Source organism: Equus caballus, chromosome X (genome assembly GCF_041296265.1).
Source record: "Equus caballus isolate H_3958 breed thoroughbred chromosome X, TB-T2T, whole genome shotgun sequence".
In the NCBI taxonomy this organism is placed as follows: domain Eukaryota; kingdom Metazoa; phylum Chordata; class Mammalia; order Perissodactyla; family Equidae; genus Equus; species Equus caballus.
In genome coordinates, this window is record NC_091715.1 from 108,393,233 (window position 1) to 108,420,170 (window position 26,938).

A 26,938-nucleotide genomic window follows, 5' to 3' on the forward strand; every position below is an offset into this window, starting at 1 on the left:
ACTGTCCACTAAAGGCTAGACTCTCTCACCGAGCCGGGATTGAGGGCCAGGCAAAAAGATGACACGGGCAAGTCGCATGGTAGGGGGCAGCTGCAGACGGGCGTGGTTGCCCAAGTGCTACTTTGGAAAGAAATCACTATCAGTTCCCAAGGATATTATTTCAAAGTCTTCAACTGTTAGCGTTTTAGTAAGAAGTACCCACGATACCAAGATCCTCTGAGGAGGCAGGTTAAAGAAGGAAACAACAAATGGTAACTCAGTTTTAACATTTTATTGGGTAAATGATTTTTAAAGGTAATAACAATAGTGTCAAAACTACTACAATATCTTTCCACAGCCATACCTTACAGACCCACATAAACCTTCTCATTTTTCTTTTTGCTCATTTTTAATATTTTAAAGCCATACATGTCATATAAAATGCCCATTTCCAATAGTTTCTTCAAACTATTAAGCAATTAAATGTAGAAGGAAGGAGGATCTAGTTATACTTGAAGGGGTTTCAGGAAATTTGTGATGTCTTACTGTAATCAAAAAACAAGTCACTAAGAAGGAAGGAAAAGAAGAGCTACTCCAGGTAGCTTTTGCTCATTACAAGTCTCACCATTGCATCACCAAGAACTCATTATGCTGGTGACCGATTCAAAGTAATTTCGGGGAACATATAAAACACTAAAATAACTTAGAAACTAGATCCAAATATTTCAAAAGTAATCAACTTTGATATACAAAAACAGTCAGAGGTGGTTACAAAAGTTTGTTTTCTCAGTGCGTCTATGTACCAGCGCAGTTACTGGGTCCAGAGCAAAATAAAAGGTTTATTTTCTTCTGAAACAGTAATAAAAAACAAGAAAAACATATCTTTGTATATAAAGGATCAATGCTGGTCTGAAGAATAATGTAATCAGAAACCCTTAAATTGAGAGGCACACAACGGGTTTCCACTTTTAAAAAATAAAAGGAAAGTCACCAGTTTATTTAAATGGAGGAGGTACTCACACCCCTCAAATAAACTTAATTCAATTTAACATCACTAGCAAAAATCACTTAGAAACTGTACAAAAATAAAAAAGTTAACACATTTAATCCTGCAAGGTTTTTGTAAGGACTGGAAGGCAGGCTTTTGGAGCAGCATTTGGGCATGGCTGGGGGCTTCTTTGGTTTGATCTAACACACATAAGAGATGGAACCTATTCCAGATGACAGTTTCAAATTTCCTGCACATTTGAAGACATGAAAAGAGGTCCGTATACAAACTTCCGGTGTGCTGGGCATTGGGACTGGATGCGCTGGACTGCAAATCTGCTAACCGCTTTGAGTGGGGTGGGGTAAAGAGCAAGCCTTGCACTTCCTCCAGCAATGACACCGACCTCTCGGGTGGGGGAGACTGGAGCGGGCAGTAGCACATTCTCGTGCAGTCAGAAGGCCACTTAATGGGGGGGTAGGGAATTGTTCTTTTAGAATCTGGTACCTGGCTGACCTTGGTCAAGAACAAGAAAACCCTTCCAGAAATGGAAGCCTTTTGCTACATACCAAAGTAAAATACATACTATTTTCCAAGAGGAAAAATACCCAGTTGCATTTGAAAGCGGAAAACATAAATGGGACTAATTAACATTACAAAGGGGGGCTATGTAAACTTTGTTCTACTCAAATGAAGTTCAAGTATTACTTCTGAGCTGTTTCAAGATCACTGAACTCATACAATATTCTGGTGATAAGAGTGCAATTCACATTTGTGTTTCTGAACAAATAAACCACAACTGGCGAGAACACAACCTGTGCAATTAGAATCTTCGTCTGAGTTAAAAACACATGCTACATATTTCAACATGTTCAAGGTTAAGTCAAACCACATATTTAACAACGTTGTAATATACGACGAAGGTGAAAGGGTCTAGCGTTTGTTTGAAGCACACCATTACAGTTTGTATAACACCCTTGACACTACAAAGTCTTTTAGTCAACAGCTACTTAGAGACAAAATGCACTGTGCATTAATTTGAATACAAAAGGAGACAAAACTATCCTTTTCCCCCAAGCCATGGTGGGAAATATTGCTGACCTCGTCCTCTGAAGCCTGCAGGATGGTTATTTCTTCAGTATAACATTATTACACTGGTAAGAAAATCTGTATAACATCTGCATATATCAAGAATTTTAAAAAATCTGATATGATTTTAGAGTCCGCATGACCAGTCACGTGACCTGCTCAAGATTGATTAGCACCGTTAAATACATAAACACACACATATGTATGTATGTATGTACGTATGTATGGGTATATGGATACACACACACATATGTGTATGTAATAGATCTTTTCTTTAAAAAAATCTTCTAACCATGAGCTCACCCAGCATGAGGAGCCTGTTGAACTGATGAGATGATGGATAAGATAGATCAATATTGGTCTATTTTGTCTCTCTTCAGTTTGCTTACTTTTTTTTTTTTTGCAGCAGACAATATCATTCAGCTTGTGCTCAGTTTCCCTATAAGGGCAAGAGAAAGTTTCCACCAGGTAGCCACTTAAGTTTTTATACTGAAAGACTAATCTGCTCCAAAATGCTCCCAAGTAGAAACGAAAGGACTCAAAATCCCTTTCTAAAGCCCAAAAGCTAGCTTTCTCTGCCTAATCTCTAGCTTCAATGGAACTGGCTACTGAGATTGCATTTCAGGCTAACAATTGGCTTCTTAGTTAAGGCATCACAACTGAAAATGGTTATTTCAACAACGGATGCTGTGGATGAAGGAACACCAACAGACTTTGAAGGACTTTCATGGAAAACGAAAGCAGTTAGCTGTGCCACAATGGCGGCAGAAGGGATCAGTCAGTTACCTCACAAACTACAAAAGCATTTTTGGATTCTGAACTAGCAGTCTGTCACTTGTCATAGCAACCATAGGTATAAGCTATGCCATTTTGATATTCAGTGACATCTCATAGTTTTAGACTATATATCCTGCACCACTCTTATATTCATCAATTGATATGTTGGTTTCCTGTTTGAAAAAAAATATTTATACACACACACACGCACACACACATTTACTACCATAAAATGAAGGTGATCTTTCTCCAGAACCATCTGTCATTTTTCCTGGGGATATACATATGGACCTCCTATTGACATCAGGAAGTTCTCTTTGTATGCATCATGAGAAGACTGGCCCTGCAAATGAGCGGGGCTCTCACTATATCATATCTAAATGCCAACTCCATTTCTTCAGGTGTAACATAACATCTTATCAACATAGTAAGTGTGTTTCTATCCAAAGTATGTAGTGCAGAGAGATATTCAAGCTATTTTATAGTATCTCTAAAACTCCAGTATTGTCCCCATGACAAACATCTGAAATCATGGCATATATGAACTTTTGTTTCACTAGATTATCTTTACCATTTCTTTAAATGGTAGCTAAAATTGTCTCTGGCCAATCATGACTTACTGAGACCTAAAGCTAACAAATTTAAATTAATATATAATAGACAGATGTCTCTTTTTGGTTATTTGCTCAAAATAAATTTTTTCAGCTTATAAAAATACTTATGAGTAAGGAATTTGTCTTATCTGTTGTTTTGCATATAGAAACAATAAAATTTTACAAGTATATTACTTTAAATTGCCTTTTTTCTAACTCTTCTTAATTCCACTTAATTATATTCTTCTCAAAGGCACTAAATTCTGTACCTGCTCTCTTCCTGATACTTGCTGCTCTTCACAATGACTTCTGCAACATATCTGAAAGGTAGCTTGTACTTTCTTAAAACAGTGTTTCAGTTTGCAAGTGGGTTCTACAAAGTGATGAGGCAGTCTAGTCTCTCCTGTGATAACCAGCACAATAGGTGTAAATGATTTCTCATTCTCTGTGACAAGCCCTATTATGGAGCTTCGAATGTTCCATACTAGAACTAAAGTCCATATATTTTAACCATGGGAAAAACACATACTTAAGGAGCGAAGACTCACATACTAAGCTCTCATAGCAAAATGAATTTTAGACAAATTCAAGAATACTATACAAATACCTGAATTTGATATGAATTACTCCCAAACTTACCTATCAAAAATTATCTATCTTACTGAGGAAAACTAAAGAAAAACCTAAACAAAATCCTTAAAAACTGAACAATTTCTTCCATCCACAGCCGAAAGAAGGAAGGAAGGAAGAGAGGAAAGAAAGAAGGCAAGAAGGACAGAAAGACACAAACCTGACTGAGATGGCAAAGCAAAATTCTGTGTCATATTGTAAGGAAAGAAAACCTCAAAAGTTCTATATGCTGCAAAAAAAAAAAATCAATGACCTAAAATAATAAAACAGGATCTTCTTAACAAATGCCATTTTCCTACCCGTTACCATGATGATCTTAATTGACGATGTCGAAAGCCTCACCATGGCAACGGAAACTATCATCATAAAATGGTACAGTAAAAGAGATAGCTAGACCAAGAAGGGGTAGGGTCTCCTGGGAAGAGGTCTGCAGAGAGGCCCAGTGACTGGTTGTGCGGCTCAGTGTCAGGAATAATGGTTGTATGGCGGAAGGGGATGCCCAATGCCATTTTGGAAATGATGATGCTGGCGATGAGCAAGGTATTCAGCATAGCTCAAGGTCATCTTTTCACTACGGTACCTGGAAAAAAGTCAGGGAAGAGACAAAATTAACATCAAGTAACATGTGACGTGCCAATGTCAGAGCTAGACAGGACCATAGAGATAATTTTATAGATCAGGAAACAGAGGCCCAGAGAGAAGCCGTGCCTTGCCTAATGTCACACAGCAAATAAGTAGCAAAGCTGACATCAGAACCCAGGAATCCAGAGTCTGAGTCCAGTGTTCTTTCGACTCTACTACTCCTTGTTCAAATTGTTCTAGAAATTTTATTGCCCCCTCAGCCCTGGTTTCCAACAGGAAGGAACAGGGGAAAGCCAACCTATTACATCATGTATGCATCTCATTCACTTGACTATCTTTTCTTCCGGGATCTTCCATCACTCCCTCTTTTACCATTCCTTTCCCTCTGTCCACCCTTCTACTCAGGTCTTGCCATTAAGTGAAAACAGTAACAACAAAAAACTTCTTAATCCTGGTATCCCAGACCCTCTTCTCCATCTTTAGCCTTCTTTTCATTGCCACACTTCTCAGAAGAGTAATGTGTACTTTCTACCTTCCACCCCTCATCTCATACCACTCCTCAGCCCAGTGCTCCCTGGCTCCTACTTCCACTCTTCTGGACACTGCTCTTTCAGAAGGCCCTTCTTGTTATGCTTGACCTCTCCATTATCACACTGCTCACAACTCCCCTTTTGAAGCTCTCTTGTGCTATGGGTTCTACAATTCCACACTCCCTTGGTTCTCCCCTGCCTCTCAGACTGCTCCTTCTCTCTCTGACTACACATCTGTCCCTGCCTTGTAGGATTTTCCTGTTTCCACCTTTGGTTCTTTTGACCCTAGGCTGTGTCCCTGCTCAGTGAACCCTACCCTCATAGCTTCAACTGTGTTCTCTTTACAGATGATCTCAAATCACCATCTCTGGCCATGAGCTCTACACACGTACATTTTCAGTGACCTACTGAACACTTCTATACAGATCCATCCCCGGAGGCAATTCATACCCAGAATCAGTGCACAAACATGACTCTCCTCCTGTGGTCCCTCCCTTGGTTAAGAGGATCGTCTTGGTCCATTCTATCTAGATTAAAGTCTTGACTTGTTCCTCTTCCTTACTTCTGAATGATGACTAACTCCTTTCATTTCTTCCACAATATTTTCTTACCTGTCCCCTTCTTTCTTCCCACCGCACTGCCACAGCTCTTGTTAAGGCTCCCATGTCACCTCTTCTGGATTGCTGCCACAGATTCTTAGATAATAGCAATATCTCCTAACTCATTTTCCTGTTTCCAATTCCAATCTTACACTTGCCCAAATCCATTTGTTTGCAAACTTTCAATGGTTACCAATTGCCTATAGAATAAGGCCTAAACTTCTTAGTCTTGAACTCAAGACCCTCCATGATCTGACTCAACCTAGCTTCTGGGCTGTAAAATTTTCCTCTAATGACCATCGTCTTCCTTTTTTTTTTTTTTTTGAGGAAGATTAGCCCTGAACTAACACCTGCAGCCAATCGTCCTCTTTTTGCTGAGTAAGACTGGCCCTGAGCAAACATCCATGCCCATCTTCCTCTACTTTGAATGTGGGACACCTGCCACAACACGATTTGACAAATAGTGTGTAGGTCTGCACCCGGGATCCAAACTGGCAAACCCCAGACTGCCGAAGCGGAACATGCAAACTTAACCACTGTGCCACCAGGCCAGCCCCATGACCATCTTCTCTCTGTACACTGAAAGACCAGCCAAGTCAGACTACTGAACATTCCTCAGAACGTGGTCAGGACTTCACCACCTACATGCCTTGACTCACAAAGTTCTGTTTAAGTTAATCCCTTTCCTCCCCGACTCTCCACCTGTCAAATATTCTGCCTGTTCTTTAAGCCCAGCCTCAAATCTACCTTTTTGAAATTTTCTGTTATCCTCCAGCCCCTCCTGGAATTCCTTTTTCCTTACTTTATGATCTCATATGATCCATCACATTCTGCTTTATGTTAATCATTATTTTTGTACATGCTGAACTCATGGAAAGCAGAGATGGAGGCATTTTCAAATTTGTGACTCCTCAGAGCTGAGAATGGGCCATTTTTAGACTACAGGCATTCATGTGATTTTATGGAATTGAAATAAATGGAAACAGCAACCCATTTTCCTAAAATGTTTGTTATTTTCCTTTTTAAATAAGTATCCCTATTATCCCATGCAGAAATTTATTTAGCATTTGTGAATCTAGCTCAATTGTGTTTTTCAGCAAGCTTTCATGGTAGACTTCTATCACTGCCAAAATCCTAAGGTTAAATTCAAATTTGAGGACTGCTTGTCAGAATCCTGGGGTTCTGCTAAGCAATGTTAAAAGCTAGCCAATAGCTAATTCAGGTAACTTTCTTCAATAACGTAGTCTAAAGGCTCAGAGAGCTTGCTCATACAAAGCCCAAATAATCACACAGAGCTAAAGATGGGAAGGACGGGCCCATACATCACACAGGCTTTACTGCCAAGCAGAGCTCCATTGTATCCACCCTCAGTATGGCCCTGCCATTCATTTCCACTCTGTTTCAGGAAAGAGAAGCGAGTACAGTTAGAGAGACCAAAGACGTGAAAGGGTTATCAGCATACACATCAAACTGTACTGGTTAGCCTGGCACCAGAAAATGCCTTCTGTACCTGGTCAGTTTTATGGTTTTCCTGAATTCATTAGTAATTGGAGCTTTGTATCCTCCTTTCCTCAGTAAGGAGTCTATGGTCTGAATATGGTCCCATCCTGTGGAGAGTAGACCAGATAAAATATCAGTCAAGGCCATGCGACAAGCACCTTTGGTTAAATACAAAATGACTTTGTAGAGGTCAGCTATCACTGTCACCAAATGCCATCAACTCCTTTGGTCCTAAAAACAATCACACAGAAGAGCTAAGATGTCCTCCTGTACAGAAGCAGGTACGCCACCGCACACCTTAAACTCTAGCTATCCATGATGGCTAACAACATTGGCTTCTTTATGGCAACCACATTTGAAGGCAAGGAGTCTAAGAGGCTGGCAGTAACTGCTCAGTTATGTCTTGGTAACAAACTACAAACATTGTACTCTAACAGTGACATCTTTAAAAGGGAGGGAAAAGCCGAAATGTCATTTTGCAAACTCAGTAGTATTTCCGACTCCCACACTAAGTCATGGTAACAACTGCTCCTCATGGGGTCTTCTGCAGTCCATCCAGTGCATTGTATGCAGCACTCAAGGGTGTTTCTCTGGTCCTGACAGGGGATGGTAAACTATCATCCAAGGCCCTCTCTCTCATATGTACACTGTAAGAAGTCAGTGGAACTACAGGATGGAGACATTTTCAAAAGCAACCCAAATAAATCTTTAGATAGCTGCCTGAAAGACTAACTTTCTTGTTTGGGGGTTTAATGATATTAAATTTTGCTGTTATGTAATTTACATTTTTACAAAACAAACACGAAAAAACCAAATTGCATACGCTTTCTGATGAGAAGACAAGCTAATAATATAAAGAAGAAATATTCATTTTAACTAACAGGAAACTATAATTTACTAGTGGCTAGAAAGGACAGGATACTACAGAGTGGAAAATTATTGTGTGTTACAGTGGTGGTTCATAAAGGTTTGTGCTATATCTGCAAAACAGAAACACGTTTGTTGATTAGGAAGTGCAGACCAAGCAGAGAAAACACTGATACTTCGTGTATTTATTTTCTATGCTCCTAATCTTAATGGGAAACCTACAATCTTAATAGTAGCAGAATGAGTAATGGCAACCACCTAAGAATGAAACACTTGATACTGACAATGAACTGTGTGGCTGACTGTCAAACCAAAGGCTTGTTTATGCCACAAGGCTAGAGCACAATGGAATATGGTAAAATGGCACTTCAAATTCACAGCAAACCATTGCCCAGAATTAAACCCAACTTTTACAAATCTTTGCTTTTTTTAAGTATAATTTTCTGTGCTTTTGCTGTCAAACTTTTCTGCAAAGATTCAACTTCTGTGTGAGTAATTCACCGATTTCATACAGACATTGCAGTGGCAGTGATGGAAGAGTCATTTCTTACAATTTGACATTGATCGATTATCAGACATAACTGCAAGGTCAGATATTGCATTGTATATTTGTCTAAAGTTTTCACCAGATCATATGAAATAAAGTACAACAATGACCTTGCTCCTTTGCAACCTCCGGTAGGTAGGTGGCGGTGCGTTTTGATCCTTTTTCATTGATGAATTCTATTCTAATGCCATGTACACCCACCTGAAAGAAATTGGCAGTTTTATTAGTACAGTCTTCTTCATAGAAACAGAAAGAAAAACTTATCATTTAACTTTCAAGAGAATGCAGTTCTTCCTTTCCCCTTGTTTTTGGACGGGTATATCAGTTTTCTCTTTCCAAAGCATTGACTTTGGGTTCGAAGGCCATTATGATGGCCATGGAGGCTGGAAACATTGATTTGCATGTGTCCAACGTGCGCCTGGCTATGCTATTCTGTTTCGAACCAGAACAACCACTCTGGGGCTGTGTGTAGAATGACAGTCGATGGCAAGAATCTTGTCCCCACTCCCAAATTGTGGCTCATGAAAATAAGGAACTAGACCAAGGGAACTAACTTCAAAGAGACAGCAAACAACCATGCTGTTTTTCAGGTACCATCACCACTTCAGATTAAGTTCTGAAATTTCTGGGGCTATTGACTCCCTTCTCAAATTGTCTAGCCTCTTTAAAACTTTGAATTATATGTACATAAGCAAACATGGATAAGACTGAAAAAACCAACAACAACTAGATCCTACATCATCACCCATTACAGATAGCATTTCTAAAAAAATGTATTATGTCTTAAAGTGGACCAGTGGCAAACCCTCACTGTCTATCTTCATCCTTGCCCTCATACACTACTGCTAAATTTAAGAGCAATAAAGATTTCAAATCACTTCGGGCAGGGCATTTTTGCACAGTTTCTTAGACAATAACCAAGAGACAACTTTTTTTATGTGAAAAAGACAAACTTTTGTTGATGCCCTAAAAACGGTAGTCTTCTATGTAAGTGTGGGCAATTTCTTGCTAATGTTTAACAAAGTAATATACATTTTCTTTGATTAACTTCCAATCAAAAGGAATCTGCCCTTTCCCCTCATATCTCACATAGAATAGTGTATAGAGCTAACGATCCCAAAAAGTTCTTAACTTCTTTGTAAATATTAATATAAATAAAATTTCAAAAGGACAACAAATCCATTCTGTTCTCCCAGATCTATGGCTGCTTTAGATCAATGACTCCCAAGTGGAATGTAAGGTCATCCAAGGCACTGGAGGGCAGATGTCAGGCCAGGTAAACATTTTCACTCGGGAAAGAGGCTTCTTTTCAGAGCAAGTGAGCGAAGTCATAGACCTTTACTCTTTCCATTGGCATGGACGCAAAGGTCTAGAAGAGGAAAAGGGGTCCATGAAAACTTCTTTTGCCCTTAGCCTGAAATTTTCCAAGTTTTCAGGGAATAAAAAGTCCTCTGGAAATTCTATTTCATTCTTTCCCCAGGTCTTTACACATCCATCCATTAGAGTCTGTCAGATCTTCTGAGCACGTTTTTTATTAAAGCCTATCTCTGTGGCTGTTTCTTCTATCTATTTAATATCAGTATTCTTATGAGTCTCCTTCTGCTGAAAATGCAATTAGGGCAGCTGTTTAAAAACGAACAGGCTAAGGCCTCCCATAGCCTGTGGGAAATGACTGTGGACAGCGGAGAAGAAATATGAGTGCTTAGCTATCAGGCCTTTCCAGGATAAAGGACATCTACTAATCTCCCCAGTGCCTGACACAGTACTGAGACAATGACAAATCTGCGACAGTTTCTGTGTACTGACTTTCTGATCAGTGACTTTGAAATTTCTTCCTTCAACAATATCAGATCCTTCATAATTTGTTTTTAAAAACATACAGTATAAATAATTTATGCTCCCATCATTCACTGAAGTGAATTTTGCAGCTTCAACTCAATTTATCAAAAATGTGTCATGTTAAAATTGAAAAGAATTTTGGTGTTTATTGAGGTGTCTAATCAAAATCGTCAGAGGAGGAATGTTTGCCTCTCTGTGAGATGAGAGTGTTAGACTTCATCAGGCTGTTTAGCTGGCGCAGGGTGGGGATGGGGGCTGCACAGCTTATCCAAATTTCAGGAGGTTTTATGCTTCAGCAAGTGGAGTTTGGGGAAAGAACAGCTCCTCAGGTGATTTTTATTCTAGATTAACAAGATAACCTCTAATAACCAGTCTAGCGCCAACAAACTATGTTATGTATTGGGAAAAAAAGTGATTTAGGCAAATTGGAGGTGATTTAGACACATAAATCCTTTTTTCCATAAGAGTACGTTTTGTGTTCTTCAACAAAACTTTCAGAGATTTTAAAGCTTAGTAATTTAGCAATTAAAAGAGATTAAGACCAATTGTATGGTATGTGAATAATATCTCAATAAAGCTTTTATATAAAGAGAAATATATATATATGTTAAGATGAAACTAAATAGACACGTTGACCAAAATAAAAATTATTCATGAATAAAATTGATTTACTTTTGTGTTTTGAGAAGGCCACACCATGAAATTTGATATGAAAAAAATCAAAATTATCCCATTTTGAATTAATACCACATTTACAATTCTTAATTCTTTTTCGTGTTCCTACGATTCTGAACAATTGAAAGCTCCTGTAAATTGAACAGTAAGTATGGTGATTTTAAAGTGAATTCTTTGTGAGAAATAACTTATTTGATAAGTGAAAAATATACTCCACAGAGATATAAAGCCAAAACCAGAGTGACTCATTTTATCAACTAGTGGAATCAGGAGAATGGTAATAATGTTCTGAGCAGAATCAAAGCATAATAGATTTTGCCACCTGTTGAGCAACAGCATTTTCCTTACTTCCAGAACCACAGACGCCACCAAATAGTCATGTGTGCAATCAAAACAGTAGAATGGAAAACGGCCTGCTGTGGAGAATGACCAAATCTGGCCAACCTGTGGAAATCACTGGCTTTGCAAATTAAGTCATCTCCACTGAAATGAATGCCAAAACGAATTCTCTTTCGTTTGAGGGAGGCATCTGTGATAGCTGCAACTCCCAAATGTAACCCTTACGTATAATAATCAAATCCTCCCTTAGAAAGATTGAAGAATCATTCAGCCCAGCAGCATCCCAAGAGACAAAGGCTATAGGTGCAATTATCGGCTAGCTAAGAGATCAGCTAACCAGGGAATTGGAACTCCCTGAAGCAAACTTGCTCTCAAACTCTATGGCAGTAACTCCATTTCTAAGGACGGACAAGGAGGTAGTGTATGGAAAGCTATGGCACCACACATAACCCTAACTACCACTGCCTGAAGTGCAGCCAGGTGGGCAAAAACTAGAGACCTGAAATCTAGCCTTATGGGAGTCTGCAGGTCATTCTCAAAATTATTAAAAAGTCTGAGGAAAAAAATGCTTTCAAGGTCCATCAGTTGTGATAATATCCTTTTAATCAAGACTGTACTTTTGCTAAGCAAAGCTATAAATCAACTCGAACAGTAGTAAATTAAATGTAGGACTTATAGATAAGAGGATATGGAATTAAACAGAGCTGTATCTGTGTGTGCTGAGAGAATATTAAGACCAGTTCAGTAGATCCCTATTTCATGCTAAAAAGAAAGCCATATTTATTCTGAATCATTTCATAGCAAGTGCTTTTTATTAATACTATTATACAATCTTTTGTTTTTAACATCGCCCAGAATGATTAAATATCAAGATTAATGTTAGGACCCTAAAATATATCTTGATTATTCTGGAGTTGATTATTCAGTTTGGAGATTATGCATCCCCAATTCCACCCGGCCTCGGCTCCATCCTCTTTCCTTTCTTGTCCATTTCTCTATTTGTTCACTCCTCTATCAGAGAGCATGTGGCCACAGAGAGAAGAGATACACACAAATTAATCAATTTTGCTACATAATAAAAGGTTTGGTAGGAGAATAGATTATAAATAATGGCTAAAATGAAGCTTCTAGACTGTCTGCAGATTTCATTTATCCTTGTTATCTGGTCCCTTGTTAGAAACGTGGCTTCATTTAAAACTATTATCCTCTAATACAGTGACTCTCAACACAGGAGCATTAAAAAAAGTGCCCTCTCCCACCCCATTATAATACATGGTCCATATTATGCTCCTCACAATTGCATAGTCAAAGTTTAATATACCCTAGTCTGTCTATAAGGCAAGTATTAGTCCTATAATCCACTAGCAGTACTACAAAAGGGCCTCACTTTTACTTGTGAGCCTAATCAGTAAGCCAACAATCTGGAGATACTGAAACATCAAAAAAAGTCATCTGGCTAAAAGCATCCATGAGGATAAAATGTGCTCTGGCTAAATTGAGTAGGCTCCACGCAAGCCTTGGACCATTTGGGTCCACAATTATCTCCACAGTCCTGACCCTCAAAGCTAAATTTGCCCCAATCACATCCTGGCCAATAAAACCAATTTACTTCCTCAGGTTCATCCTGTTTTAGCAAATGCTGCAGTTTGTCCCACTTTTCCCCATTTTCAGAACCAAATGTTGGGTTTCCCTGTAATAGTATGGCCATAGCTCACTCCACTGATTTTCAGTGGGTTCACATTGAATAAAATAAAAAATATCAGGAGGTCAAAGAATCAAAAGTCGTTTGACATGTCTTTGTTGATGATATCATTTGGCAAAATATGCTTTGCAATTAACAAAGCAGCCAATCACTGGTCATTCACATAAGACTGACCTGCCAAGCTCAACATGCCAGTTGCATTGAATTGAATGAAAGGACGCCGTTCTTAATGAGAAGAGCTCAGGATGTTTGGCACACCTCCTAACCTTTAGAGCCTGGCATCGTAGAAGACACACATGCTCTCTCACAAAACAGCCTGTGGTACCAAGGACATAAACAAACACTGCATTGGATAGTCCATGGGTCTGACCAAGTCTGGCATTTTATATATGCTGTGGTGGAAAAAACCATATATGGTATTTCTCCTAAAATCACAAAAAAAGAATGCAGCACGTTCTCCTCTTTCATTCATAGTCCCACAGTACCTTCTGCCCCACCTCCAGCTCAGCCTTGTGAAGACAGTGACTCTTCCTTTTCCCGGTGAAAGTAAATTCAACATAAAAGAAGAAGATACTCCCAACTTGGGTCTACTCCAAGTTTATCCTCCTGAATAATTCTTATTTTGGCAAGAAAAATTGAGATTTTAAACATAAAGGCTCATGAGAATTTGTAGAGAGCCTAATGAATCACTTCCATCAATCCTGATACTACCAATAAAATAACGTAGACTACAGATTGTCCAGATCTGCCCACTGAATCCTCCAGGTTGTGATTCTGCATCACTTCAATACACCCACCAATCTCAGAAGTCAGTCTGAAGTTTTGAAGGTGCCCATCTAAATAACAATTAACCCTTAACAATTGTTAACAACTAATACTTCAGAATCTGGCCAAATAATAAATTTTAAAAACCTCATTGCTGCAATTCAGGTCTATTTTTACTCAGTAATTTTTACTTTTGTAACCCTTAAAATTGTAAACATGCATTATTTTTTTCTGTTTATAAAAACAGTACAAGCATACTACAAAAAAAAAAGATCCCCTTAGAAAAGTATAAAGGAGAAAATAAAGATGACCAGTAATCCTAGTACTACCTAGCGACAACTTTTGCCTTAGCGACTTAAAAAAATAATCTTCTCTTGATCAGCATGGGAGTTTTGACTTGCTCCATTTCCAACCTGGGCCGGTTCACCCCTCCTTAGGCAACCTGGTGGTCCCCTGCTCCCGGGAGGTCAGCATATTGATGCCGAAATTAGTGCGGACACCCGATCGGCACAGCGCACAGCTAAACTTAACCACAGAGGTGAATGATCAGTACACTGAAAACTATAAAACACTGTTGAAAGGAATCAAAGAAGACACAAAGAAATGGAAACATATTACGTGCTCTTAGATTGGGAGAATTAACATAGTTAAAATGTCCATACTTCCTAAAGCAATCTATAGATTCAATGCAATCCCCATCAAAGTTCCAACAACATTTTTCACAGAAAAAGAACAAAGAATCCTAAAATTTATACGGAACAACAAAAAACCCCGAACAGCCAAAGGAATTCTGAGGAAAAAGAACAAAGCTGGAGGTATCACACTCCCTGATTTCAAAATATACTACAAAGCTATAGTAACCAAAACAGCATGGTACTGGCACAAAAACAGACACACAGATCAATGGAACAGAATTGAGAGCCCAGAAATAAACCCACATATCTATGGACAGCTAATTTTTGACAAAGGAGTCAAGAACATACAATGGAAAAAGGAAAGTCTCTCCAGTAAATGGTGTTGGAAAAACTGGACAGCCATATGGAAAAGAATGAAAGTAGACCATTATCTTACGCCATGCACAAAAATCAACTCAAAATGGATTAAAGACTTGAATGTAAGACCTGAACCATTAAACCTCGAGAAGAAAACAAAGGCAGTACACTCTTCAACATGGGTCTTAGCAGCATATTTTCAAGTACCATGTCTGACTGAGCAAGGGAAACAATAGAAAAAATAAACAAATGGGACTACAGCAAACTAAAAAGCTTCTGCACAGCAAAGGAAACCATCAACAAGATGAAAAGACAACCTAACAACTGGGAGAAGATATTTGCAAACCATATATCTGATAAGTGGTTAATATCCAAAATAGACAAATATCTCATACATCTCAACAACAAAAAAAACCTAACAACCCAATTAAAAAATGGGCAAAAGATCTGAACAGACATTTATCCAAAGAAGATATACAAATGGCTAACAGGCACATGAAAAGATGTTCAACATCATTAACTATCAGGGAAATGCAAATCAAAACTACAATGAGATATCACCTCACTCCTGTCAGAATGGCTACAATTAATAAGACAGGAAACAATAAGTATCAGAGAAGATGTAGAGAGAAGGGAACCCTCATACACTGCTGCTTGGAGTGCAAACTGGTGTAGCCACTATGGAAAACAGCATGGAGATTCGTCAAAAAATTAAGAATAGATCTACCATATGATCCAGCTATTCCACTGCTGGGTATTTATCCAAAGAACATGAAAACACAAATGCATAAAGATACATGCACCCCTATGTTCATCGCAGCATTATTCACAATAGTCAAGACTTGGAAGCAACCTAGGTGCCCATCAAGGGACGAATGGATAAAGAAGATGTGGTATACATACACAATGGAATATTACTCAGCCATAAGAAATGATGAAATCCAGCCATTTGTCACAATATGGATGGACCTTGAGGGCATTATGCTAAGTGAAATAAGTCAGAGGGAGAAAGTCAAATACCATATGATCTCACTCATAAGTAGAAGATAAAAACAACGACAAACAAACACATAGAAACAGAGATTGGAGTGGTGGTTACCAGAGGGGAAGGGGGAGGGGAGGAGGGCTAAAGGGGTGATTAAGCACATGTGTGCAGTGATGAATCACAATTAGTCTTTGGGTGATGAATATGATGTAATCTACACAGAAATCGAAATATATAACGATGTACAGCTGAAATTTATATAATGTTATAAACCAATCTTACTTCAATAAAAAAGAAAAAAAGAAACTGAGCAAGTAAAAAAACAAAAAATATTTTCATGATATTAAAAAGAAATAATAATAATAATCTTCTCCTGAACCAACTGATGTGCCACCAAGGACTACATATATTGTTAGGCTGTTTTTATCCATTATCTGACCAGTTCCTGGAGCTGTCCTTGCTTTCAAATCCCCTTTAAGTGAGAAGATTTTAGAAGCAGAAGAAATCCTAGAAAAATAAACCAAAAAGGATAATTGATTGCAAAGCCATCACTTGGACATGAGTAACTTTCTAATATATTCTACTATAAAAACTCCACTTCATCATCTACCTCAGCTGAGGTTATTTTTCTTTTTCTGTTATTTTGTGAAAAAACCCACAAAGGTCTCCTTGACCAAAATGCATGTGTGTTGCTCGTCTCTAAAATCCCCGCAAATTAGTCACCTTTAGCTTAGAAATGAATTCAGTCTCCATGGACCAATTCTTGGCTTTGGCAGAGCTTACCAAAGGAGCAATTAGTGCCAATTTTGATTCCTGCAGGAGTCTTAGACATCTTGTCTATCAGGAACACAAGCCTGCCAATTTATTTCACAAAGGCTGCTGAACAACAATCTGATAACATTTATTTTAACTAACAGCAGACGCACAGCTCTAAAATACCTGAACTAGCTAATAACCAACCCCATGAAGTTTTAAAGAATTAGTTAAGATTTTAAATAAAGCATGGCTAATGAAGAGGTGCTTTGAAAAGCTATGAAGCCAAACATGTTTATATATCATTTGCAATGAAAGAAACTGTTCTTACTCTAAGGTTTTGCAGAGAACAAGTGACAGCTCAGAGTGCAATTAAGGAAAAAAACCCAATTCTCTGTAATGATTAATTATAATGGGCATTCCTTAAAAATTGAACATCCTGAAGCTTTCCAAAGAAAGTTCGGCAACACAGGTGACCTTTAGATAAAAAGCCTGCTTTTCATCAAAAGTTAGAAAAATGCATTCCTACCATTTTTTTAAAGGGAATGAAGAAGGGAGTGAATTTACAGACAAGGAAACTAAAGTCATAAAATTTTCTTAACATCTAGAGAGGTGAATTCGTTTGCTTTCCTAAGGGTGGGGGGAAACACCTATTGGCAAATGTACCCAATATGAAATAATGTTGTTTGCCTGATAAGAAACTAAGAAAAATCTTATACAGGTTAGAACTGTACATTGAGTATCTGACTTAATATGGTATCTCTTGGTCTACAAAAGAGATTTGTTCCTAAAAAGTTATATATGGGTTGAATTTATATAAATGAATTAATCTTAAAGTCATGAGAAAGACAATAAGGAAACCATAGAGTGAGCCCTTCTGCAAAGAAAAATATCTGTTCATAAAGTGAATAATCACTCTCTAATGTATTTGCTTAATTTAGATTTACAAATATAATACTGACGTAAAATAGGGGATGACACAGTAATAAAACAGGCATTTACAGTTTAGAATATTTTTTTTCTTAAAGAGAATTCTTTTGTGAGAAAGAAATCTAGAATGTATAATTTTAAAAACTGGACTCTTTTTTAGTTTTGTTGCCTAGATTTAAGTTGGCAATGGCCATTTTAAAAGTTAGGGACCTCTTATGATTTCTAAATGGCTAGTGGTGACTCATTCTCTGGAAGTAAAATGAAACAGAGGCCATTTAGAGAAGGGAAGTCACAGCATTACACTCCGTCAGCATCCAGAGAGACTTGAGGTATTGTCTAGTCCGACCTTTCCAGCTTCCTGGTGAGGAAAGGGAGATCCAGAAAGGCCACTAAACTGGGTAGTGGCAGTCAGGAAGAGGACTCAAGTCTTCTCATTCTCAAAATTCAGTACTCATTTTTATCAGATGCTGGGGATACACACAGGCAAAATGTACAGGAAACAGTAGACTAGAGAGGAACTACTAGGGCAAGGGTTGTAAGAGCCTGTGGATTTGGAGGAAGCAGCGGGAAAACTTCCCCCCACCAAACACCACACTGGGAGGAAAGCAGGAAGTAACTAGAGGAGGCCTGCAAATGGACCACACAGCCCATTTCAGTAAGAACACTGATAGCTAATGGAAATTTTTATGCATTAAATCACCTTCTAGAAGTTACTTTACTTTGTACCAGCTTGCTTCCTCACTAGGCTTCTGATACACTGAATTGTTGATTCACAGCAAATTCTTTCTAGATAGCCAGGAAGCATGAAGCATTCCTTTCCCAATGTTCCACAGCACTTGAAAAAACATTAAAAGTAGAGCATCAGGACAAAGACTAAATTATCATAATGACAGTGACATCTTATACAAAAACCTCAAGGTCCCTGAGAAAATACTGTGAAAGCATTTTCCTAGACATATAAAGCATACATACATACATATATATATATATATATATTTTTTTTTTTTTTAAAGGTGGGAATTAAGTTAGAAGAGAAGCAAAACATGGTATATATCATACTTGGGGAAACATCACTAAGGGGGGGTGGACAGGACATATACAACTAGAAGTCATTTCACTTGGTGACTTTGTGAGTCATGCTAACCATCTGTGTATGAATGGGAACTCTGTTTTCAGTGGTACATTAAGAGGAGTTATAAAAACGTAAACCTAAGGGGCAGGGGGGGTGATAAAGGAGAACATGAACTTCTAAAATACATGAGAGATAATGATGGTAGCCAATTTATTCATCTCATCTGTTTACTCTCATAAACGTTGTTACAAAGCGCACTATTATTAACTGCAACCAAACCCATCAGAAATGGAGCTGTGATCACTCAAGAGGTGTGTTTTGGAGGTTGCTTTTAAAGTGAAGTGCAGCTCTCTGAGTACCAGGAGTTCAACAAGCTCACGTACAATGACAGATGTTTTGGTACTTTAGGGACAGAATGAGACTAGGGGCTTGGTGTCTAGCTCTATAGCCCAGGGACAGATTTTTGGCATCACACAAGAATGTCGCTGGCCAACCCCACCCAGCATGGGTTGATTCCATGTAAGTGTTGAGTGCTATAAAGGAACAGTCTGTCTTCACACCACAATGTATTGCCCAAGTGACAGCTGTATATACAGGTGAGATATCAGTGATCCAGGGAGCTAGATAGAGCAAAAAGTGCCTTATGGTTTGTGAAAATGTCATTAATCTATTGAAATATGATTTAATGGTCTACTTTAGAATACAGAAAATATTTCTTCCTCATGGCTTCAGAATGATCTTGTCTCTCAAGCACAGAAATAAAAGATGTCTGACTATAATTTAGAAAATATTTTGACTTCTGTCAGCAAATTGCTACATGAGCTCCTGCAAGATCACTGGTATTATACTTGCTATACAAGTTCTTCTACAAACAAAAAGCTTATTCATTTATATCACTCTGAAAATGAGCAGCTACAACATGACACACCTAGAATCACCCACCGAGTCAAACTCCAGCTACTGTAATGTCATTGGTTTTCTATCTTTTAGCTCTTTAAAAGGAAACATGGCTCTCAAATAATGTAACTATACCAGTTCTAGGCTATATATCGTTTTAAAGGACCCCAACATGCTGCATGAGCTTTTCTTTCTTTCTAAAACACTATCTGTCAATCATCCTGTCATTCAGAATTAAGAGAATGTCGTCAATTGAAGAACACAGAACAATGGTAATAAGTTTTTGTGTTCAAACACAAGGCGGATCACTTCGGATTTCTCCCTGGGGGAGCAATTTTCCTCATTTAACAACCATTTTAGCCTTGCAGGTAGATATTTCAATTTATCAGGTAATGAATTTTTTTCCCCAAATCATTCACTCTTCATCCTTCTCATACCTACCAGGGCAATAAGTAAATCATGATGTGGGCAATAATTGGCAATTCTCAGAAGGGTGGGACCATTGTTTCAATTTGTCTTTATAGCTTTTTGTGGATGGTTTTGTTGTTTTTTGTGACTACCCAGCCTCCTTGAGAGGCTACCTATAGACACTCATTTTAAATGTTATAATTACTATTTGGAGGAAATATGACATACGGAAGCATTACTGATTATTCTGTCAATTCAACATTGACTTGAAATTAATTATATCCACTTGTGAAACCATTTATCAAACATTCCTCACATTATCAAACAGAAGCATTCTAACGTCGAAAACAAAGTCTGATGTAAATTGTACTTTCCTACTAACTTCCATTATAAAATTAGAGACATGTTACCAAAAGAGAGTTCCCAAATAGGCTGAGTTAAAAACCTTGGATGAAGAAGAGAGTAAGATAGTAGCCAGCCCTGTGGCAGTTCACTTGTTTCCTGATCATTTGAAAATTAGGTAGCTATTACCACCTGTCACATCCCTCATCCTCATGACCACAGGGATGTCTCTCTTGTTACCAAAGTTACCTACCTCTACGCTTTGGGACTTCTAGACTTTGCCCTCTCCCTGCTTTGATCTGGGCATTTTCATCCCTTTAATCAGGAATTTTACTGCAGTAACACGCTTCACCAGTGGGGGGGTCAACTCTCAAACTGTACTTCCAACAGAAAAGCCCTATGTTAGAGGCTTCTGCTTATATAACACATACTCATTACCAATCTTTGACTTAAAAATTCTCTATTGAAATTCTGTAATCATCTCCTGTTTTCCCCTTCAGCATAAACATATATAGCACTTTGCATTTCAGTTTAAAATTGGATACTTATGGTGAATAGGCTACTTCATTACTGGAAGAAAAATTGTACCTATTTGACAGTGTGAAATTTCTCAAAATGAAACATATACTTTCATAATATAGACTGACTCCTCATAAAGGAAATTTGAGATACAATTAATTAACTTATATACAAAGATAAGCCATAAACAAAGACTTCCTCATAATCCTCTTTTTAATAGTGACTGTATATTCAATATGATCTCAGTTACATAAATAAAATGCAGATTTATTGATACAAAGACACAGAAAAAAACTGGAAGAAATATACCAAAATGTTAACAGTGGTTATCTCAGAATGGTGTAATTACGAATGGCTTGCATTTCTTTATATTTTTTAAATTTTTAAAGTTTTCCTCATCAGTAAATTAGAATTACTATGCTATTGTGGACAATAGGTTTAAATATATATGTATGCATATGCATATATGCCTTTTTTATTGTGATAAAATACACATAACATAAAATTTACCATTTTAACCATATTAAAGTGTACAATTCAGTGGCATCAAGTACATTCACAGTGTTGTACAACCAGCATTAATCCAGTTCCAGAACCTTTTCATCACCCCAAAATGGAGACCCTGCACCCATTAAGCAGTCACTTCCCATTTACCCCCTGCTCCCAACCCCTGGCAACCACTAATATACTGTCTCTCTCACTATGGATTTGCCTATTCTGGACAGTTCATATAAATAGAATCATGCACCATGTGGCCTTTTATGTCTGGCTTCTTTCACTTAGCATCATGTTTTCAAGGTTCATTCATGTCACAGCCTGAATCAGTACTTCATTTCTTTTTATGGCTGAATAATATTCAATTGTATGTATATGCCACATTTTGTTTATCCATTCATCTGCTGATAGACATTTGGGTTGTTTCCACCTTTTGGCTACTGTGAATAGTGGTGCTATGAACATTCGTGTACAAGTTTTTGTTTCAACATCTATTTTCATTTCTTTTGGGTATATACCTAGGAGTGGGATTGTACTGACATATACTTTTTACAAAATATCTTTAATTCTACTTTGGCATTCTGTGTTTAAAGTAGCAATGCTTTTTCAGAATTATTAAGGATAACCTTTATAACATCATTCCCACAATAATACCATTCCATTTTCAATCACTGACTATGGTACATTTTTTTAAAGCCCAAATCACATTCTTGTACTTAAAAATGTAATTTTCATCCTTATTCTTTGGGAACAAATTTCTCTTATGCTAAATACTTTAAACTATGATGAGCTAACTGAAAAGGACAGTCTTTTCCTCTTAGCACAGCCATTCTAGCAGTACCTAGTTCACTTTCAAATGCTTATATTTTAAAAGTACAAAAACATATGTGTGTATTTTTTGTTGCTACTTTAACAGAGAAGCATCACTAAATAGACACCAGTATTTAACCCTTAAGGAATGTTTTAAATAAACAATATCAAATAGAAGCAATACAGAATCGTCTAGAAATTCAAACTGGCAGATGGTGACCAGAGAGGATAAATATGCCCTGAAAGAGTACACAGTACCAATTCTTAAGTGATTTACCTCCCACTCTCCCAACAGAAAATTGATACATCTCATGAACACAAAAGCCCAATAACATCAAGGTTAGTTTTAGCTGTAGACTGTGCTTGAAGAGGGCTAAAGAAGATGATGGTGTACTCTCTGCTTACCCATACCTATTTAATAACTTAGATTCTCACACTTTTCCTTCCCCCGAAACACATGTACACACGTTTATGCAATACACATTCATGTACATGCCACACATGCACGTGCACACACATGGACACCAAGACTGTACTTCCAACTGAGTGGCTGCAAGTAAGGAAGGGTAGAAGTGTTTCTGTAGCTCAGGCGTCCCCTAGATCTCAGGTGTTTCCCTGTTATCACTCCCACCTCACCACTACACACACAGCATGCTGCAACTCAGAAAGCAGAAAGAAAATTCTAGCTAAAGAAGAGGAAACAGTAGCTTTAAAACAGTGAAAGAACCACCCAAACCGTAATATTTGTTAATAAGCAAGGGGTACGATTTGGGATTACTTAAAAATAAAGTACTGGGGACTATATCCATAATACTGGTTAACTTCTCCTTAAGAAAAATTCAAATAAGAACAATAAACTTATAGAAAACAATCAATTAGGAAAGTTCAATTCTATAAAAGGTTTTACACATTTAAACTTTACTAGGATCAACACTAGCAATAAATTTTATGTTTTCCTTTACAAAAAACCTTAAGATGTTTTCATATTCTGATAATGCTCCATAAAAACCCTACCACAAAACCCAGAAGGAACTCTTTCATCCAACTCTCTGAAGAATTTTAAATATAGCTCTGGCCTAACAACAATAATTTATATCATAGAGGTTTTTTTCAAATGAAGATTAAGAACTTTATGAATGTCTTATTTTATATGTGGAAAAGCTGAATGGCAGTGGAGTAAGTTGTCCAAAGTCTCACAAGGAATCACGGCAAAGCCAAAAATAAAATTCAAGTCTAATTAGCTATCAAGACAGTGATCTGTTCACAAGGCAAAATATCTCAGTAATTACAGGGGACAGTCATTCTAAAAAGGCAGTACAACTAAAACAGGCTATATCACAATGATACAGTCATGTATTTATGAGAGTGTGTAAGAGAGTGCTATGTGTATCACTGAATTCCCATTGTTTCATTCTTATAGCACTTATTTCTTCATGCTCTGTGTATACTTCTTTTCTCTATTAGACTATGTGAAGCTTTATGGTGGGGACCAAATCTTAGCACTTTTGTACACTGCAAACTGACTTGAATACAGTAGGCATTCAGTAATGTGGGCGTGGTTGTGTGTAAAATTTCATAGATATGCACTCAACTATCTCCTCCCAACCACCAAAAAAAATCACAGTGAAAACATCTGAACTTCCTTAAAAACCCAATCCAGCATACCAAAGAATGAAAATATGATCGATATAGGCTACTCTGGTAATGGCAATGCAGAGATACCCGTGATATAACCTTGATGTCATTTGTTAGTGTAAGTGCATAAATTAAGGTAGTCAAGATGAATTAGCATGATTTAACTCTAGTTAACCCACACCCTGTCATTATCCACAAACTGATTTCCCCAACTGGTGTATTGCCCTAGCTCTTTTGTTTCTTGTTTCTGAGATGTATCCTCTGACCATGTAACTGCTTGGTGGCAGGTTACAGCAGAGTGCATCGGAATGCAAATAGAAGAAATAAATCCCAATCAGTCCTTCTTACTACTTATTAACAGACTTTATGAGGTGCTGTGGTGAAGTCATAAGATAAAAATGAAGAGCACATTCAGCTTGGGGATTAAAACAACACATGGCACTTTGCCTTTTAAAAACCGTCCTTCACTCATCTCTCATTGATCAGCTGTGAGGTTCATTTATCCATGTTACTCTTCACCGCCATTACAATAGAGAATGGGCTGAAAGAGTTTATTTCTGGGCCTAATTTTTAACAATTACTCATGAGTTACCTTCATTTTTCTTTAAAAATTTTCTATAGTCTTACCTCCCAGTCCAAATAATCACAGACATCTTCAAAGTTAGTGAGCAGAGACACTGAGCAGAACAGCCGTGGCAGCTCATCCCTTGTCATTGGGGGAAAACGGCTATCTTTAAGGGCACTGTTGAAAACAAAGCAAAGATTAAAGCAATCACTAGATATGAGAGTTCCTAACTTCAAATGCCAACAATCAATTGAAAAAGGTAAGAGATAAAAAAGAAATCAGGTGCCAAAGGTGCCGAAAATCTTCAAAGTATGCAAAGGCCCCAAAGATTTTAGAAGTTGCCGTTTTTTTTCATTCAATACATTGTGTTTACTAGCCAATCCTGTGATCAACTCAGCTGTAAAGAGTGAATGATCAACTACATTTCCTGTGCAGTCGTTTCCTAGTCTACTTCCCGGTTACTTGCAGAATCTGAGAACGTTTTATTTCACTTTTGAGAAGAATAAAAACCAGATTAGTGGAAACTTGTGGGAAGACTTCTGGATCTAGTGCTGGTGGAAAAAAAAAATATATATATATATATATTATGTTGTAAAAAAAACTTCATACTAGGTTGGCAAGTTGCCATAGAACAGCAGAGTTAAAAAAAAAAAGATCAAAATTTCATTTTCTTCAAGCAAAAGAAATCAAAGAAAATGAAAATAATCATGCAAATTACTAAAAATACAAGGATTTCAGGACCCCTATAAAGAAAAATTCAAGATATGACTCAAAAATTGTGAACCTACAGGAAATAGGGCTAATCTAGGAAATAAAAGTATGATTAGGAGACCATTAATCACATCAGTGGATTTCTGAGTACCTCAACTCTGATTGGGTCCTGCAATCAAGGGTAGTATACCACAGTGCCAAACTCTAGACAAACCCCACTGTAAAGGACAAAAATGCTGAAAGACCATAATTCTTCCTGCCACAGTACAATAGACCGAAGATACACAGACACAGATACGCACACACACACAGAGGCACTGTGTGTTCCCTGTACTTTTAAAAGAAACCACTTCCTGGTCAAGAAAAACAAACACACCTCTGATCGTACAGTATATTAACGGAACTGCTGGCATTTGCGCCATCGATCTTCAAACGTCCTGTATAGCATCCAGGCTTAGAAAATGCTTTCACAGATTAATCCTTAGAGGTTACAAACTTAGAGCCTACAAACTGCTTGGGTCATAAAAAAGTTCCATGGCCTTTGGAAATAATTTAATTCCTTTTTCAGTGACTTCCTCATTGCTGGATTTTCCTTTTATTTCGTTTTTCCATCCCTTCCTTTGTATTCTGAAACTCACCCACTGTATTGTACAAATATACCTCATGTGAGTATTTTCAGTGTATTTTGGTTCTTGTTCTATCCTGCTATACAAAGGAAAATGCTTATAGAAAGATATAGAGATGTTCTATATAAAGTATAAACGTTTTTTCCCTTTCAAGGAACCATGATTAACCAAGAAAGTCAGGAAATCTGTGATAATTCACACTCTGAGAACAGCATTTCAGTATTTTATAATTTAACAGCATAAATTTCCTATGGTTTGGCTTCTTTTATTTTCCTACTGGCAAATAAAGTTTTAAAAAATATTTTCAAGTTCTCATTCAAAGCCAAAGAAAGACATACATATGTGTGTGTGCAGACCTCCCCGACACACACACACACACACACACACACACAGAGGAAGTTCTAAACAGAAGAGTCCCATGCATAAAAACCAAAAGGCCAAACACACTTTCAGTTTTCCTGTTAAAAAGACAGGGGCCGGCCCAGTGGTGTAGCAGTTAAGTTTGCGTGCTCCGCTTCAGCGGCCCTGGGTTCACTGGTTTGGATCCTGGGTGAGGACAAGGCACCGCTTATCAAGCCATGCTGTGGCAGGCGTCCCACATATAAAGTAGAGGAAGCTGGGCACAGATGTTAGCTCAGGGCCAATCTTCGTCAGCAAAAAGAGGAGGATTGGTGGCGGATATTAGCTTAGCACTAATCTTCCTCAAAAAAAGAAAAAAAGGCAAAGAGAGAGAAAAAAGGCCTTATACATTAGAAAAATGTAAAATGTAATTTTTTAGGGTTATAGATTTTTTTATTGTAGTACAATATACATAACATGAAATTTACCTCTTTAACCATTTTTAAGTGTACAGTTATGTGAGATTAAAGTACATTCACATTGCTGTGCAACAGCTGCCACCATCCATCTCCAGCACTTTTTTCATCTTGCCCAAATGAAACAGGGTACCCATTAAACGTTAACTCCCCATTCCTTCCTCCTCCCAACCCCTGGCAAAAATGTAATTTAAATACATTTTTATAATTCCAAGTAATCACAGTAACATAGTTGCTAATGTTTCTGATATATAACAGCTTTATTGAGATATAATTCACATACCATAAAATTCACCCTTTTAATGTATACAATTCAATGGGTTTTAGTATATTCAGAGTAGTACAACCATTACCACTATCTAATTTTAAAACATTGCATCACACC

At 37.6% G+C, this 26,938-nt stretch overlaps 2 protein-coding genes across 3 annotated transcripts in view; one reads left to right on the plus strand and one right to left on the minus strand.

Annotated features, from left to right (window-relative positions):
• The window catches only part of TMEM164 (transmembrane protein 164), a 257,355-nt gene that overhangs the window by 183,261 nt on the left and 47,156 nt on the right, over positions 1-26,938 (plus strand). The window lies entirely within an intron of this gene.
• Positions 257-26,938, minus strand: part of AMMECR1 (AMMECR nuclear protein 1) — a 107,538-nt gene continuing 80,856 nt past the window's right edge. Inside the window, exons 3-6 of the mRNA XM_023633927.2 lie at positions 24,464-24,578; positions 8,789-8,879; positions 7,275-7,371; positions 257-4,633 (exon numbers count right to left, since the gene is read on the minus strand). Coding sequence (XP_023489695.1) covers positions 4,519-4,633; positions 7,275-7,371; positions 8,789-8,879; positions 24,464-24,578 — 418 coding nt within the window. The 3' untranslated portion in view covers positions 257-4,518. The remainder of the gene's footprint in view (positions 4,634-7,274; positions 7,372-8,788; positions 8,880-24,463; positions 24,579-26,938) is intronic.